This window comes from Rhinatrema bivittatum, chromosome 6 (assembly GCF_901001135.1).
Source record: "Rhinatrema bivittatum chromosome 6, aRhiBiv1.1, whole genome shotgun sequence".
In the NCBI taxonomy this organism is placed as follows: domain Eukaryota; kingdom Metazoa; phylum Chordata; class Amphibia; order Gymnophiona; family Rhinatrematidae; genus Rhinatrema; species Rhinatrema bivittatum.
Window position 1 is genome coordinate 258,966,555 of NC_042620.1, and position 13,679 is coordinate 258,980,233.

Sequence of the window (13,679 nt, forward strand, 5' to 3'; positions counted from 1 at the left end):
GTGGACTTGTTTTGAATTTCACCTGCAGTTTCATTCAGTGCCTGAAGTTGTGAAGGATGATTATTTTACAGAACACTGCAGAATACCTCTAGACAGCCTAAAAGGGCTGATTTTGTTTCGTGCTCCCCCCCTGCCCCCACCTCCTGTCAGGAGAAGAACCAAGGAGCATGGGTCAGAATGTGGCCCCAGGAGCCCTAGGCAAGCCTCCGCGTCTGGTAAGCCGGCAGGCCAGGGGGTTACACCACTAAATCTTGTTTAATTGTCTGAATAACAGGGCCAAAAATAACTTGAAAAAGGTTTGGAAATTTTAAAGCCATATTTATGCCCAAGTATACAAAGTTCTTCTGGGCTATTTCAAATCTAAATAAAGACGGGGGAATGTGGATTCTAGGCTCTGACTGTAAAATCTTGGACTTTGAAAGGTTTATGACATGCATCCAGACAGTGAGCTATTATTGGACAACATATTAAGTGATGGAGAGGATGTTTCAGGACTTGTCGGGAATAAAAGAACATCTGCATATAAAGACATTTTATGTGCTGTTCTATGAAAGATCAGAAATGCTGGGTAACGTTCGGATTAAATGTGCAAGAGCTTTGGTCACCAGATAAAATACTGAAAGGAATAGTGGGCATCCCCGATATGTTCCTCTTTGAAACTGAAAACATTTACGCTTCTAATCTATGTTTGAACCTGGGGATTAGAATGAAGGGATCCGATCCAATCGTTAAAAGTGACTGGAAACCTAAACTGAAGCAGTGGTTTTTGAAAAGAAAAGGCCAGCGAAGTCTGCCGAAGTTGTTTATCTGCATCCAGGGACAGAAGGAAACTTGACATCCTACCTTTTCCTGCTCGGTGCACTAGACTGAAAGGTTTTCTAGTATTATTATTGGCTGACAACCTCCCTTTGATGAGACCAGTCAGATCTGGACCAATCAACACAGATATAAAGATTTCAAGTCAATTGGGGGATCTTAGCCATGGTCCCCATACCAGTACTTACATCTAGAAGAGGCTAAGACAAGCCACAATCTAGACTGTTTTTACCTACTTGTAAATGGGGGTGATGAGAGCATCAAATAAGCTCCCCACAGATTCTTTTGGCAATCTGAGATAGTCAAAGCCCAATTACGTGGGTAAAAAGAGAGGCTGTCTAAAAACTGCCCTCCCCCACTGCAACTGAAAGCACAGGGGAGCAAGGCTAGAGATTGAGAGGGGAGGTGGAAGGGTATGGGGTGAAGGCCAAGGAGAGGCAAGACAGGCAGAAATGATGCTCCATAGCAGAAAAACAGAGGCAGAGAAAAGCAAAATGAGAAAAGAAAGAGAAATGCTGGGAAGAGAGCTGGACGGGGAGGGAGAGGTGGAGAAAGGAGGAGGCACACAAGGAAAGGTAAAATGGAAAGAAAACCAGGAAAAAGATTCAGAAGACAGACAGGAGAAAAGATTGCAAACCTTATGATGAAAAACACTTTGACAATAAACGCAGAAAAAAAACCCTGCTTTTATTTTTGGTAGCTATTACGTTTTCTGTACACATTTTTATCGTTCGAAAGTATTGTGTGTAATAATTGACAGGTGCCCTGCTCTACACCTACAGAGGTACCTACCCGCACAAACTGCTGTCTGAGAATCGTCCACTCTCGATTTGGCTGAAGGAGAGGAGGAGGTGCTCCGGAGGGGGAGGAAGAAAAGTGCACATGTGGATGGCGTTTCCAAATCTGCATGCGCTCTTTAAAGCCAAATTCCACCCAGCGAAAGAGCAGGTGAAAGTGACCGAGTGTGCTTTGCACCCGCAGCAATTTTCATCTGAAGGCACGCACGCATTTTGAAAACCAGTGCAAAGGCTGCTAAAAAGCAGGCGCGGTCTTTGCCCCGTTTTTTTAATACCCTATCTTAGCTGGTGACTAGGAACATTTTTGCTGGCTAACAAAGGGCCTGCTATAGTACTAAGGCTTTTCTGCCATTCTGTGTCTGTGGGAAAAATACTTAGTCAACGAGGTCCAAAGTCTCCGAAATTTTTCGGAACCCTGAAGCTAACATTTTCCTCTCCGCCCCTCCCTCTCCCCCAAGCGAACAAAAGAGACAGGAGAGGTGTGGCAGACAGGGGCAATGCCGGAGCCACCGGTGGCAGAAGAGGAAGGGAACCCGTGCTGGAGCCACCAGGGGGCACAGGGAGGTGGCCGTGGGCTTAGGGCCTCACTGACAAAAAAAAGAAAAGAAAGGAGCTGCCAGTCAGGGCCGGAGCTTCTCCGGCAGACAGGAGAGGGAGGCGCCGAGCACAGATGGAGGGAGGCAGGGCAGCTGCAGCCTTCAGGAACGGTGGAAAAGAGAGGGAATAAGGAGCAGGTGCAGAGGGCAGAGGGAAGATGCCAAGGGAGGAAGAAAGAGAGAGGGGAAGGAGAAATTATTTAATGTTTTCATCCAGTCCTCTTGGGGACTTGGACTGTTCTGTGTGACCCTTCTCATGAAAAGACTGGGAACCCTGTTCCACCCAACCATTCATGCAATTCTGATGATGTCTGAACTCTTGTAAGTTATAATAATATGAAATTCCCTCTCCTCCCCCCCCCCCACCACACACACCAATGATTCACGTATTTAAAAAAATAAAAAATAAATACACGTTTTTGAGAAATCCAGCAATCTGGCTGTCTCTGGAAGAGAAATGACAGTTTTTATGAAGCTCTGCAGCAGGCCTAGGGGACAATTCTAGCCTCTGCCAGCAAGGAAATGATGGTTCTTTTGCAATCCTGCTGCTAGGGGTGCTTCCTTTTCTCCCCTCACTCTCCGCTCTCTGTCACAGTCCGGAGGATCCACCCCATCATCTTGGGCACGTTGAGGTAGAAGCCCAGGCTCTTCTCGCCGCATTTGGTGGTGTTTCCGAAGCTGATGATGCCAACCTGTGGGTGAAAGGCAGACAAGAGAAGGAAGTGTGAGAGAGGGAGAGGAAGATGGGGGGGGCACGAGATGGGGGAAAGAAAGGCACAGGACTGAGAGGGAGAGGGAGATGTGAACGAGGGAGAGAGACTCTGAGGTGTGAGAGGAAGAAAGAGAATGACAGAGGCGTGAATGAGAAAGTGTTGCAGAGGTGGACCCTTGAACCGAGGTGGAGTTGATGCTACCCATGGGGAGGCCCTCCTGGGGCCCCACCGTCGGGAGGCGGAGCAGAACGGGAAGCGGAGGCCAACTGGAGCTTCGCCAATACCAGCCCTTGTTCCCCGCAGGTTGAGCCCTTGGGTACCGGGGCCGGCTGGTCTTAGGCAGGCCTCTGTGTGGTTGATCCTGAGAGAGATGTTCAAGGCAGGGAGCCAGGAAGCAACAGAGGCCCAGGGTCCGAAGGAACTGAGTTCGAGGCAGGGCCTGGATCCAGAAGGCCAGACAGGCTGAAGCAGGCTAGAGAACAGGAACAGATTAAGTCTGGGCTTGTAAGTAGACGAGAGCCTAAATAAGGCCAAGTCCAAACAGTCAGCTGGAGACAAAGTCAGGTACAAGCTGGAATCAAGACAGGTGGCTGGAGACAAGGTCGGGTACAAGCTAAAGTCAGGGCAGGCGGCTGGAGACAAGGTCAGGTACAAGCTGAATTCAGGGCAGGCGGCTGGAGACAAGGTCAGGCACAAGCTGAAGTCAGGGCAGGCGGCTGGAGACAAGGTCAGGTACAAGCTGAATTCAGGGCAGGCGGCTGGAGACAAGGTCAGGTACAAGCTGAAGTCAGGGCAGGCGGCTGGAGACAAGGTCAGGTACAAGCTGAATTCAGGGCAGGCGGCTGGAGACAAGGTCAGGTACAAGCTGAAGTCAGGGCAGGCGGCTGGAGACAAGGTCAGGCTCAAGCTGAAGTCAGGGCAGGCGGCTGGAGACAAGGTCAGGTACAAGCTGAAGTCAGGGCAGGCGGCTGGAGACAAGGTCGGGTACAAGCTGAAGTCAGGGCAGGCGGCTGGAGACAAGGTCAGGCTCAAGCTGAAGTCAGGGCAGGCGGCTGGAGACAAGGTCAGGTACAAGCTGAATTCAGGGCAGGCGGCTGGAGACAAGGTCAGGTTCAAGCTGAAGTCAGGGCAGGCGGCTGGAGACAAGGTCAGGCTCAAGCTGAAGTCAGGGCAGGCGGCTGGAGACAAGGTCAGGTACAAGCTGAAGTCAGGGCAGGCGGCTGGAGACAAGGTCAGGTACAAGCTGAATTCAGGGCAGGCGGCTGGAGACAAGGTCAGGTACAAGCTGAATTCAGGGCAGGCGGCTGGAGACAAGGTCAGGTTCAAGCTGAAGTCAGGGCAGGCGGCTGGAGACAAGGTCAGGTACAAGCTGAATTCAGGGCAGGCGGCTGGAGACAAGGTCAGGTTCAAGCTGAAGTCAGGGCAGGCGGCTGGAGACAAGGTCAGGCTCAAGCTGAATTCAGGGCAGGCGGCTGGAGACAAGGTCAGGTACAAGCTGAAGTCAGGGCAGGCAGCTGGAGACAAGGTCAGGTACAAGCTGAAGTCAGGGCAGGCGGCTGGAGACAAGGTCGGGTACAAGCTGAAGTCAGGGCAGGCGGCTGGAGACAAGGTCAGGCTCAAGCTGAATTCAGGGCAGGCGGCTGGAGACAAGGTCAGGTACAAGCTGAAGTCAGGGCAGGCGGCTGGAGACAAGGTCAGGTACAAGCTGAAGTCAGGGCAGGCGGCTGGAGACAAGGTCAGGTACAAGCTGAAGTCAGGGCAGGCGGCTGGAGACAAGGTCAGGCTCAAGCTGAAGTCAGGGCAGGCGGCTGGAGACAAGGTCAGGCTCAAGCTGAATTCAGGGCAGGCGGCTGGAGACAAGGTCAGGCTCAAGCTGAAGTCAGGGCAGGCGGCTGGAGACAAGGTCAGGTACAAGCTGAAGTCAGGGCAGGCGGCTGGAGACAAGGTCAGGTACAAGCTGAAGTCAGGGCAGGCGGCTGGAGACAAGGTCAGGTACAAGCTGAAGTCAGGGCAGGCGGCTGGAGACAAGGTCAGGCTCAAGCTGAATTCAGGGCAGGCGGCTGGAGACAAGGTCAGGCTCAAGCTGAAGTCAGGGCAGGCGGCTGGAGACAAGGTCAGGCACAAGCTGAAGTCAGGGCAGGCGGCTGGAGACAAGGTCGGGTACAAGCTGAAGTCAGGGCAGGCGGCTGGAGACAAGGTCAGGCTCAAGCTGAAGTCAGGGCAGGCGGCTGGAGACAAGGTCAGGCTCAAGCTGAAGTCAGGGCAGGCGGCTGGAGACAAGGTCAGGCTCAAGCTGAATTCAGGGCAGGCGGCTGGAGACAAGGTCAGGCTCAAGCTGAATTCAGGGCAGGCGGCTGGAGACAAGGTCAGGTACAAGCTGAATTCAGGGCAGGCGGCTGGAGACAAGGTCAGGTACAAGCTGAATTCAGGGCAGGCGGCTGGAGACAAGGTCAGGTACAAGCTGAATTCAGGGCAGGCGGCTGGAGACAAGGTCAGGCTCAAGCTGAAGTCAGGGCAGGCGGCTGGAGACAAGGTCAGGTACAAGCTGAAGTCAGGGCAGGCGGCTGGAGACAAGGTCAGGCTCAAGCTGAAGTCAGGGCAGGCGGCTGGAGACAAGGTCAGGCTCAAGCTGAAGTCAGGGCAGGCGGCTGGAGACAAGGTCAGGTACAAGCTGAATTCAGGGCAGGCGGCTGGAGACAAGGTCAGGTACAAGCTGAAATCAGGGCAGGCGGCTGGAGACAAGGTCAGGCTCAAGCTGAAGTCAGGGCAGGCGGCTGGAGACAAGGTCAGGCTCAAGCTGAATTCAGGGCAGGCGGCTGGAGACAAGGTCAGGCTCAAGCTGAAGTCAGGGCAGGCGGCTGGAGACAAGGTCAGGTACAAGCTGAAGTCAGGGCAGGCGGCTGGAGACAAGGTCAGGTACAAGCTGAAGTCAGGGCAGGCGGCTGGAGACAAGGTCAGGTACAAGCTGAAGTCAGGGCAGGCGGCTGGAGACAAGGTCAGGTACAAGCTGAAGTCAGGGCAGGCGGCTGGAGACAAGGTCAGGTACAAGCTGAAGTCAGGGCAGGCGGCTGGAGACAAGGTCAGGCTCAAGCTGAAGTCAGGGCAGGCGGCTGGAGACAAGGTCAGGCTCAAGCTGAAGTCAGGGCAGGCGGCTGGAGACAAGGTCAGGTACAAGCTGAAGTCAGGGCAGGCGGCTGGAGACAAGGTCAGGCTCAAGCTGAATTCAGGGCAGGCGGCTGGAGACAAGGTCAGGTACAAGCTGAATTCAGGGCAGGTGGCTGGAGACAAGGTCAGGTACAAGCTGAATTCAGGGCAGGCGGCTGGAGACAAGGTCAGGTACAAGCTGAAGTCAGGGCAGGCGGCTGGAGACAAGGTCAGGTACAAGCTGAATTCAGGGCAGGCGGCTGGAGACAAGGTCAGGTACAAGCTGAAGTCAGGGCAGGCGGCTGGAGACAAGGTCAGGTACAAGCTGAAGTCAGGGCAGGCGGCTGGAGACAAGGTCAGGTTCAAGCTGAATTCAGGGCAGGCGGCTGGAGACAAGGTCAGGTTCAAGCTGAATTCAGGGCAGGCGGCTGGAGACAAGGTCAGGCACAAGCTGAATTCAGGGCAGGCGGCTGGAGACAAGGTCAGGTACAAGCTGAAGTCAGGGCAGGCGGCTGGAGACAAGGTCAGGTACAAGCTGAAGTCAGGGCAGGCGGCTGGAGACAAGGTCAGGTACAAGCTGAAGTCAGGGCAGGCGGCTGGAGACAAGGTCAGGTTCAAGCTGAAGTCAGGGCAGGCGGCTGGAGACAAGGTCAGGTACAAGCTGAAGTCAGGGCAGGCGGCTGGAGACAAGGTCAGGTACAAGCTGAAGTCAGGGCAGGCGGCTGGAGACAAGGTCAGGTTCAAGCTGAAGTCAGGGCAGGCGGCTGGAGACAAGGTCAGGCTCAAGCTGAAGTCAGGGCAGGCGGCTGGAGACAAGGTCAGGCTCAAGCTGAAGTCAGGGCAGGCGGCTGGAGACAAGGTCAGGTTCAGGGCAGGCGGCTGGAGACAAGGTCAGGTACAAGCTGAAGTCAGGGCAGGCGGCTGGAGACAAGGTCAGGTACAAGCTGAAGTCAGGGCAGGCGGCTGGAGACAAGGTCAGGCTCAAGCTGAAGTCAGGGCAGGCGGCTGGAGACAAGGTCAGGTACAAGCTGAAGTCAGGGCAGGCGGCTGGAGACAAGGTCAGGTACAAGCTGAAGTCAGGGCAGGCGGCTGGAGACAAGGTCAGGTTCAAGCTGAAGTCAGGGCAGGCGGCTGGAGACAAGGTCAGGCTCAAGCTGAAGTCAGGGCAGGCGGCTGGAGACAAGGTCAGGCACAAGCTGAAGTCAGGGCAGGCGGCTGGAGACAAGGTCAGGTACAAGCTGAAGTCAGGGCAGGCGGCTGGAGACAAGGTCAGGTACAAGCTGAAGTCAGGGCAGGCGGCTGGAGACAAGGTCAGGTACAAGCTGAATTCAGGGCAGGCGGCTGGAGACAAGGTCAGGCTCAAGCTGAATTCAGGGCAGGCGGCTGGAGACAAGGTCAGGTACAAGCTGAAGTCAGGGCAGGCGGCTGGAGACAAGGTCAGGTACAAGCTGAAGTCAGGGCAGGCGGCTGGAGACAAGGTCAGGTACAAGCTGAAGTCAGGGCAGGCGGCTGGAGACAAGGGCAGGTACAAGCTGAAGTCAGGGCAGGCGGCTGGAGACAAGGTCAGGTACAAGCTGAATTCAGGGCAGGCGGCTGGAGACAAGGTCAGGCTCAAGCTGAAGTCAGGGCAGGCGGCTGGAGACAAGGTCGGGTACAAGCTGAAGTCAGGGCAGGCGGCTGGAGACAAGGTCAGGCTCAAGCTGAAGTCAGGGCAGGCGGCTGGAGACAAGGTCAGGTACAAGCTGAATTCAGGGCAGGCGGCTGGAGACAAGGTCAGGTACAAGCTGAATTCAGGGCAGGCGGCTGGAGACAAGGTCAGGTACAAGCTGAAGTCAGGGCAGGCGGCTGGAGACAAGGTCAGGTACAAGCTGAAGTCAGGGCAGGCGGCTGGAGACAAGGTCAGGTACAAGCTGAAGTCAGGGCAGGCGGCTGGAGACAAGGTCAGGTACAAGCTGAAGTCAGGGCAGGCGGCTGGAGACAAGGTCAGGTTCAAGCTGAAGTCAGGGCAGGCGGCTGGAGACAAGGTCAGGCTCAAGCTGAAGTCAGGGCAGGCGGCTGGAGACAAGGTCAGGCACAAGCTGAAGTCAGGGCAGGCGGCTGGAGACAAGGTCAGGTACAAGCTGAATTCAGGGCAGGCGGCTGGAGACAAGGTCAGGTACAAGCTGAAGTCAGGGCAGGCGGCTGGAGACAAGGTCAGGCACAAGCTGAAGTCAGGGCAGGCGGCTGGAGACAAGGTCAGGTACAAGCTGAATTCAGGGCAGGCGGCTGGAGACAAGGTCAGGCTCAAGCTGAAGTCAGGGCAGGCGGCTGGAGACAAGGTCAGGCTCAAGCTGAATTCAGGGCAGGCGGCTGGAGACAAGGTCAGGTACAAGCTGAAGTCAGGGCAGGCGGCTGGAGACAAGGTCAGGCTCAAGCTGAAGTCAGGGCAGGCGGCTGGAGACAAGGTCAGGCTCAAGCTGAAGTCAGGGCAGGCGGCTGGAGACAAGGTCAGGTACAAGCTGAAGTCAGGGCAGGTGGCTGGAGACAAGGTCAGGCTCAAGCTGAAGTCAGGGCAGGCGGCTGGAGACAAGGTCAGGTACAAGCTGAAGTCAGGGCAGGCGGCTGGAGACAAGGTCAGGCTCAAGCTGAAGTCAGGGCAGGCGGCTGGAGACAAGGTCAGGTACAAGCTGAAGTCAGGGCAGGCGGCTGGAGACAAGGTCAGGTACAAGCTGAAGTCAGGGCAGGCGGCTGGAGACAAGGTCAGGCTCAAGCTGAAGTCAGGGCAGGCGGCTGGAGACAAGGTCAGGCTCAAGCTGAATTCAGGGCAGGCGGCTGGAGACAAGGTCAGGTACAAGCTGAAGTCAGGGCAGGCGGCTGGAGACAAGGTCAGGCTCAAGCTGAAGTCAGGGCAGGCGGCTGGAGACAAGGTCAGGCTCAAGCTGAAGTCAGGGCAGGCGGCTGGAGACAAGGTCAGGCTCAAGCTGAAGTCAGGGCAGGCGGCTGGAGACAAGGTCAGGTACAAGCTGAATTCAGGGCAGGCGGCTGGAGACAAGGTTAGGTGCGAGCAAGGGTCAGAGCCAAAGTATCCATCCAAGGCGTGGTCAGAAGCAAGCGAGGGTCAAAGCCAGGAATCCGTCCAAAAGGTAAACAGGAACAAGCGAAGGTCAGGAACAGGAAACAGGTACTGGAACTCGGGAACTGGAACAGGAACACAGGACTGGAACAAACGAGCACAAGAGCAGGAACAGGAACACGAAGGAGTAGCAACTAAGCACACGACAAACGTGGAGACCTGTTGACAAGGCAAAGGCCGGACGGCGGGGCCTGCCTTAAGTAGCAGGGCCCGGTGACATCATCATCCGGGGCCGCTGGAAGATTTCCCGCCACAGCCCCTTTAAAGTCGAGGAAGGCACGCACCTAAGGCAAGGTGACTGGAACTACGTGGTGGCGGCATCTCCCCTCCGTGCACGTGGGGAGACCTGACTGGGACTGGAGGAGGCCGCGGAGCAGCCGGGAGGAACCTGGGGACATGGTAGGAGCGCGAGTGCGTAGGCGGCTGCCTATCGCTGCCAACGAGGAAGGGCCAGGTCCGGGACCCGGGTGTCGGGGGTGAGTAGGGCCGGTTGCAGGCCTGCTGCGGCCGGGACATGCAACAGAGAAACAGGTGTGAGAAAAAGGGAAATGGAAAAAAAAGAGGGACAGAGGGCATAAAAGAAAGGATGTGGCCATTTTCTCTGTCTCCCAGAAGATCTGCTACAGATCTTCTGTAAATCTTGGGGCCTTATAGGGGAATCTGGAAAAAAGGCAAGTTATTTTCCAGAAAAAGCCAAACATTTTTCAACACAAATTCAAATTCTGCCTAAATAACCAAGAAACAGAACATACCATAGCCTGGCTCAGGGAGCCCGACTTTCAAACCTGTCCCCAGTACAGCATTTGTGTGCGTGAGTGGATGCGTGGAGATTAATGCTCTTGGTTTGTAAACTGTGCAATGAGAGCTGCAAAATTTATAAAATGCCAAATATTTCTTCTACAAAAGTATGCGCATACATTTACGTAGGCATTTTTATTTCCAGTGCAAGAAAATGCATTTTTTCTCTACCCATTTTATAAACATATGTACGTATATTTTATGCATGAAATAATTGTGACACTGCATGAATAAACATCCAGAATTAAATGCGGAGGCACATAGTGCTGAAAAAAAAGTGCAAAAAGTGGAATATATATCTAAATAAATAAAATAAATATTATAAAGTATACACGAGTACTTGAAATCATCAGTTTGCCAATACCTCCACTAGTTCACCCAATCCTTCTCCCGTTCCCTTAGACCCTCTCTAGAGTATGCACATTATTGGGTTTGTGCATACGTTTTACCAGGGCAAAAAAGGGGTGATCCAGGGGCATCCAGTTGCAATTTGGTAAGAGATGTACACACATACATTATCGAGCTTCTTCGTACACTTTTACCCCTGCTGTCCAACTCGTGCAAGTGAGAGCTGACCTGTCTGTGGTCTGCAGTTTTTGGGTGGGAGGTCTGGGTGAACTGGTGATGTTCAGGATGAGGTGCTAGATGCTTATAAAATAGCATATATGTACATGCACGCTACATATGCTCGTATATGCTATTTTTACATACGGAATCCCTTTGAAAATTTACTCCATAGCGAGCAATTTTGAAACTAACTAAGGGGTCTGCATTATACCCAGGGGGCTGCAAGCTAATTTTCAAAGGGAAATGCCCTGTGAAATTTCCTTTTGAAAATTTGGACAGTGTACTTGCTTTGAAAAGAAATGTACAGCACACATGTGAAAGTAGACGTGGGGATTCTAAAATGGATTCCCCATGTATACTTTCCTACCTGCCTTCATCTTATCAGCTGCCGCTGAATTGTATACCTGCCTTGTTCTGCAAAGACCATCAGTTCCCACCGTGCCTAAGAAGCAGGGCTTTCTTGCCAAACATGACCTGACAACATTTCCAGATTTGGTAGAACGCTTATAATCCAAGAAAGCTCTGAAGGTGGATCACCACCGGCGGATCGCGCTCCAAATGTGCACAATCATAAGGGACTCGTGCTGCCCTTTAGCGAGATCTGAGTATGACCTGTCCAGGTTAAATATTTGTGCTTAAAAGGTAAGATCTGACCTTTGTTTGTGTATTATTTTTGTTTGACTACGGTGGTCCCTTCTGATTTGCTTTGTCTCTTGTTAACTGAATGGCTTCCAAGGTTTTTACTCTCTTGATCAAACTTATCAGTCTTTTTCTGCCAGTTCTGTCCAATAAATTTTCATATTCCTGTGATCCCTGGAGGAAGCCACTATGGCAACTTGGTTCCTGTGTCTCGTTATCAATATAAGCCTCATTTCACTAATCTTATTCAGGTACTGCTTAATGAAAGGGGATATTGCTCCTTCTTTTAGGCATGTTTCTGGTCAATCTATTAAGTGTTGTTTACTTGATGTTAGGTCAATAAGTTCCAAGTAGGCTTGAATTAATTTTCACTTTGCACTTTCCTGTTCTAATCCTTACTAAGACTTGGCTTAAGGATGGTGATACTTTTTGTCTTATCTAAGCCTGGTCCCCAGGCTATGCCTTCTACTATAAATATAGAAGGATCAGGTAGGGGATCACAATAATCTATTTAAAAACTCTTCAATTTAAAGAACTGGAAATTGATCATTTAAGTACATTGATGCCCTTCTGATTCAAACAAGTTCTATTCCCAAATTTTCTTTTCTTCTGATTTATAATCCTCCTGACTTTACAAAGGAGAAATGATTACTTACCTGATCATTTCCTGTTCTTTAATGAAGACAGATTAATCCACATCAGTGGATTATGCACCTCTACCCGCAGATGGAGATGGAGCATAGATGAAGTCATGGTATATATATACCCCTGCACTGACATCAGCCCACCAGTATTCTCTGCAAAAGCCAGTTGTAGACAAAACATAATCATTAGGGATGTGAATCATTTTTCAACGATTAAAATTATCGTCCGATAATTTTAAAATCGTCTTAAATCGTTAAAGAACACGATACAATAGGAATTCTAATGATTTATCGTTAAAAAATCATTAATCGGGTTAGTGCGCACTAACCATTGTTAGTGCGCACTAACAGAAAATGATACAAATTGACACTTTTCAGGTCAGTTAAGGTCAGTTTAGGAATGAATATGTATTCCTATTGGCTGGCTGCCCTCTTATTTATTGATGTTACCAAGGTTCCCACTGAGGTGATGGTTGGGGGGATGGGAAATGGAAACGGTTGGTAGCTTGACAAAAAAAGTAATGTGATCAGTCAATGTGACTAGAACTTGTGCCCTATCCCTGATACCGGGAGTGTTGTGATCTTCCTGCTTGCAGTGCCGTATCCCTGATACTGGGAGTGTTGTGATCTTCCTGCATGCAGTGCCCTATCCCTAATACCAGGGGTGTTGTGATCTTCCTGTATACAGTGCCATATCCCTGATACTGGGAGTGTTGTGATCTTCCTGCACACAGTGCCCTAACCCTGATACCAGGGGTGTTGTGATCTTCCTGTACACAGTGCCATATCCCTGATACTGGGAGTGTTGTGATCTTCCTGCACACAGTGCCCTAACCCTGATACCAGGGGTGTTGTGATCTTCCTGTACACAGTGCCATATCCATGATACTGGGAGTGTTGTGATCTTCCTGCACGCAGTGCCCTATCCCTAATACCAGGGGTGTTGTGATCTTCCTGTACACAGTGCCATATCCCTGATACTGGGAGTGTTGTGATCTTCCTGCACACAGTGCCCTAACCCTGATACTGGGAGTGTTGTGATCTTCCTGCATGCAGTGCCCTATCCCTAATACCAGGGGTGTTGTGATCTTCCTGTACACAGTGCCATATCCCTGATACTGGGAGTGTTGTGATCTTCCTGCACACAGTGCCCTAACCCTGATACCAGGGGTGTTGTGATCTTCCTGTACACAGTGCCATATCCCTGATACTGGGAGTGTTGTGATCTTCCTGCACACAGTGCCCTAACCCTGATACCAGGGGTGTTGTGATCTTCCTGTACACAGTGCCATATCCATGATACTGGGAGTGTTGTGATCTTCCTGCACGCAGTGCCCTATCCCTAATACCAGGGGTGTTGTGATCTTCCTGTACACAGTGCCATATCCATGATACTGGGAGTGTTGTGATCTTCCTGCTTGCAGTGCCGTATCCCTGATACTGGGAGTGTTGTGATCTTCCTGCACACAGTGCCCTAACCCTGATACCAGGGGTGTTGTGATCTTCCTGTACACAGTGCCATATCCATGATACTGGGAGTGTTGTGATCTTCCTGCACGCAGTGCCCTATCCCTAATACCAGGGGTGTTGTGATCTTCCTGTACACAGTGCCATATCCCTGATACTGGGAGTGTTGTGATCTTCCTGCACACAGTGCCCTAACCCTGATACTGGGAGTGTTGTGATCTTCCTACATGCAGTGCCCTAACGCTGATACCGTGGGTTTTGTGATCTTCCTGCACACAGTGCCCTAACCCGGATACCGGGAGTGTTGTGATCTTCCTGCACGCTGCCGGCATGCCATCCCCCGGCACAGCCTCTGTGCCGGAGGCCTCGGTCCCGCCCCTGGACCG

General features: G+C 52.1%; 1 protein-coding gene across 2 annotated transcripts in view; it reads right to left on the reverse strand.

The window, feature by feature from the left end:
* Window positions 1-2,587: 2,587 nt before the first annotated feature.
* LOC115094165 (complement factor B-like) overlaps window positions 2,588-13,679 on the reverse strand; it is a 131,389-nt gene continuing 120,297 nt past the window's right edge. For both annotated transcript variants that reach the window (XM_029606933.1, XM_029606932.1), the window contains one exon: window positions 2,588-2,901. In XM_029606933.1, coding sequence (XP_029462793.1) covers window positions 2,782-2,901 — 120 coding nt within the window. In that variant the 3' untranslated portion in view covers window positions 2,588-2,781. The remainder of the gene's footprint in view (window positions 2,902-13,679) is intronic.